Source organism: Bison bison, unplaced genomic scaffold, assembly GCF_000754665.1.
Source record: "Bison bison bison isolate TAMUID 2011002044 unplaced genomic scaffold, Bison_UMD1.0 scf7180017864490, whole genome shotgun sequence".
NCBI lineage: Eukaryota > Metazoa > Chordata > Mammalia > Artiodactyla > Bovidae > Bison > Bison bison.
In genome coordinates, this window is record NW_011495049.1 from 6,629,166 (window position 1) to 6,631,406 (window position 2,241).

The 2,241-nt window shown below is 38.8% G+C and overlaps 1 protein-coding gene across 1 annotated transcript in view; it reads left to right on the forward strand.

Moving 5' to 3' along the window:
• The window catches only part of FAM151B (family with sequence similarity 151, member B), a 34,629-nt gene that overhangs the window by 5,745 nt on the left and 26,643 nt on the right, over nt 1–2,241 (forward strand). The window contains exon 2 of the mRNA XM_010863361.1: nt 575–700. Coding sequence (XP_010861663.1) covers nt 575–700 — 126 coding nt within the window. The remainder of the gene's footprint in view (nt 1–574; nt 701–2,241) is intronic.

Below are 2,241 nucleotides of genomic sequence, written 5' to 3' on the forward strand. Positions count from 1 at the left end.
GATTGGGGGCAGGAGGAGAAGGGGACGACAGAGGACGAGATGACTGGATGGCATCACTGACTGGATGGACGTGAGTCTGGGTGAACTCCCGGAGTTGGTGATGGACAGGGAGGCCTGGCGTGCTGCGATTCATGGGGTTGCAAAGAGTCGGACACGACTGAGCGACTGATCTGATCTGATATATATATATATCTCTTTATACTTGTCACATCTTAATGTGTGCCGAGTCACTTCAGTCATGTCCGACTCTTTGTGACCCTACAGACTGTAGCCCACCAGGCTTTACTGTCCATAGGATTCTCCAGGCAAGAATACTGGAGTGGATGGCCATGCCCTCCTCTAGGGGATCTTCCCTACCCAGGGATCGAACCCTCATCTCTTGCGTCTCTTGCATTGGCAAGCAGATTCTTGACCACTAGCGCCACCTGGGAAGCCCATCTTGATACTGGTTCTTAATTTTTTTAAATCTTTTCTCAGTTTTATTGCTTTGTTTTTCTCCATCAACGTATGCTGTGCCCTTTTTATTTAAAAATACCCTATAAAATTATTTTTAATATGAATGCTGTCATTTTAGGATCTTGGAGTGAAAATATACTGGAATATTTTCTGAGAAATAACCAGATCACAACAGAAGATGGCGCCCAAATCGTCTGGTACCATGCAGCTAACCACAAGGTGCAAGTGAACGAGGCACTGAGAAGTAAGTCAGTATTCCTTGTACTTAGATGAATTCAATTTTTTTTTTTTAATCTGGTCATATTTTCAGGTACCAGAGTCTTAGGTGATTCAAGTATAAATTCTTGGCTAACATAAACATTCTTATAAAAGATCTCATTTTATTTACAAAATGAACAAATTTTCCTAATGGAAGAATTTTCTCATTTTCCAGAAATGATTTACCTTTACTATGCCTTATTTAAAGTTCTCATGTATTATTACATTTGCTTATATATAGTAGTGATTTAAGTAAAATGTTTAAGATCAAGATTGTATGTTGTACGTATTTCTGTGTCTTTCACAGCTTACTCAGGAGAGGCTCAAAAATATTTGTTGAATGGATGAATGAAGCCATTGAATGCTAATTTATAATGCCTTGGGCAGTATTTATGCCTGGGCTAGAAACCAAGCCTTTGGGTTTGCTAACTCCATCTGTTATCTTATATAGATGAACACTATAGCAGTTGAGTTAGCCTTTTCCTGTGAAGTACCCCATTTTGGCTACAGCAGTGCAAGAGAATGAAGGTGTATCATCAGAGGTATGGGGCATAACTTGAAGTGCCCTGTTCCAACAGAAAGATTTCCTTGTAATCTCATATTTTATTGTAAAAATTTATAAATTTACACAATTTACACATCCAACTCAATTGTGTATCTGGATAATGTATCTGAATAGCTTCTTTTATTAAAAAGCTATTATTTTCAGTTGCTTTTCAAAGGGAAGAAATTTGTCTACTAATATTTAATGCCTTATAATTAAAACAGTGTCTAGCACATAATACCTAACACTGGTTTTTTAATAAATAAATTTTAGCAGAAGCAATGCTTAAGGAAAACATTGATTAATGGCTTCCTGAAGCTGAAATGAATAGGGGCTGGGGAGTAAATGCTATTGGGTACAGGTTTCATTTTGGAATGATAAAATTTTCTGGAATTAGATGGTGATGATGGTTGCACAGGGCTTTCCAGGTGGCTCTAGTGGTCTTAGAAAAGGCAGAGGAACCAGAGATCAAATTGCCAATATCCGCTGGATCATCGATAAAGCAAGAGAGTTCCTGAAAAACATCTATTTCTGCTTTATTGACTATGCCAAAGCCTTTAACTGTATGGATCACAATAAACTGTGGAAAATTCTTTAAGAGATGGGAATACCAGACCACCTGACCTGCCTCTTGAGAAACCTGTATGCAGGTCAGGAAGCAACAGTTAGAACTGGACATGGAACAACAGACTTGTTCCGAATAGGAAAAGGAGTACGTCAAGGTTGTATATTGTCACCCTGCTTATTTAAATTATACGCAGAGTACGTCATGAGAAACGCTGGGCTGGAAGAAGCACAAGCTGGAATCAAGATTGCCGGAGAAATATCAATAACCTCAGATATGCAGATGACACCACCCTTATGGCAGAAAGTGAAGAGGAGCTAAAAAGCCTCTTGATTAAAGTGAAAAAGGAGAGTGAAAAAGTTGGCTTAAAGCTCAACATTCAGAAAACGAAGATCATGGCATCTGGTCCCATCACCTG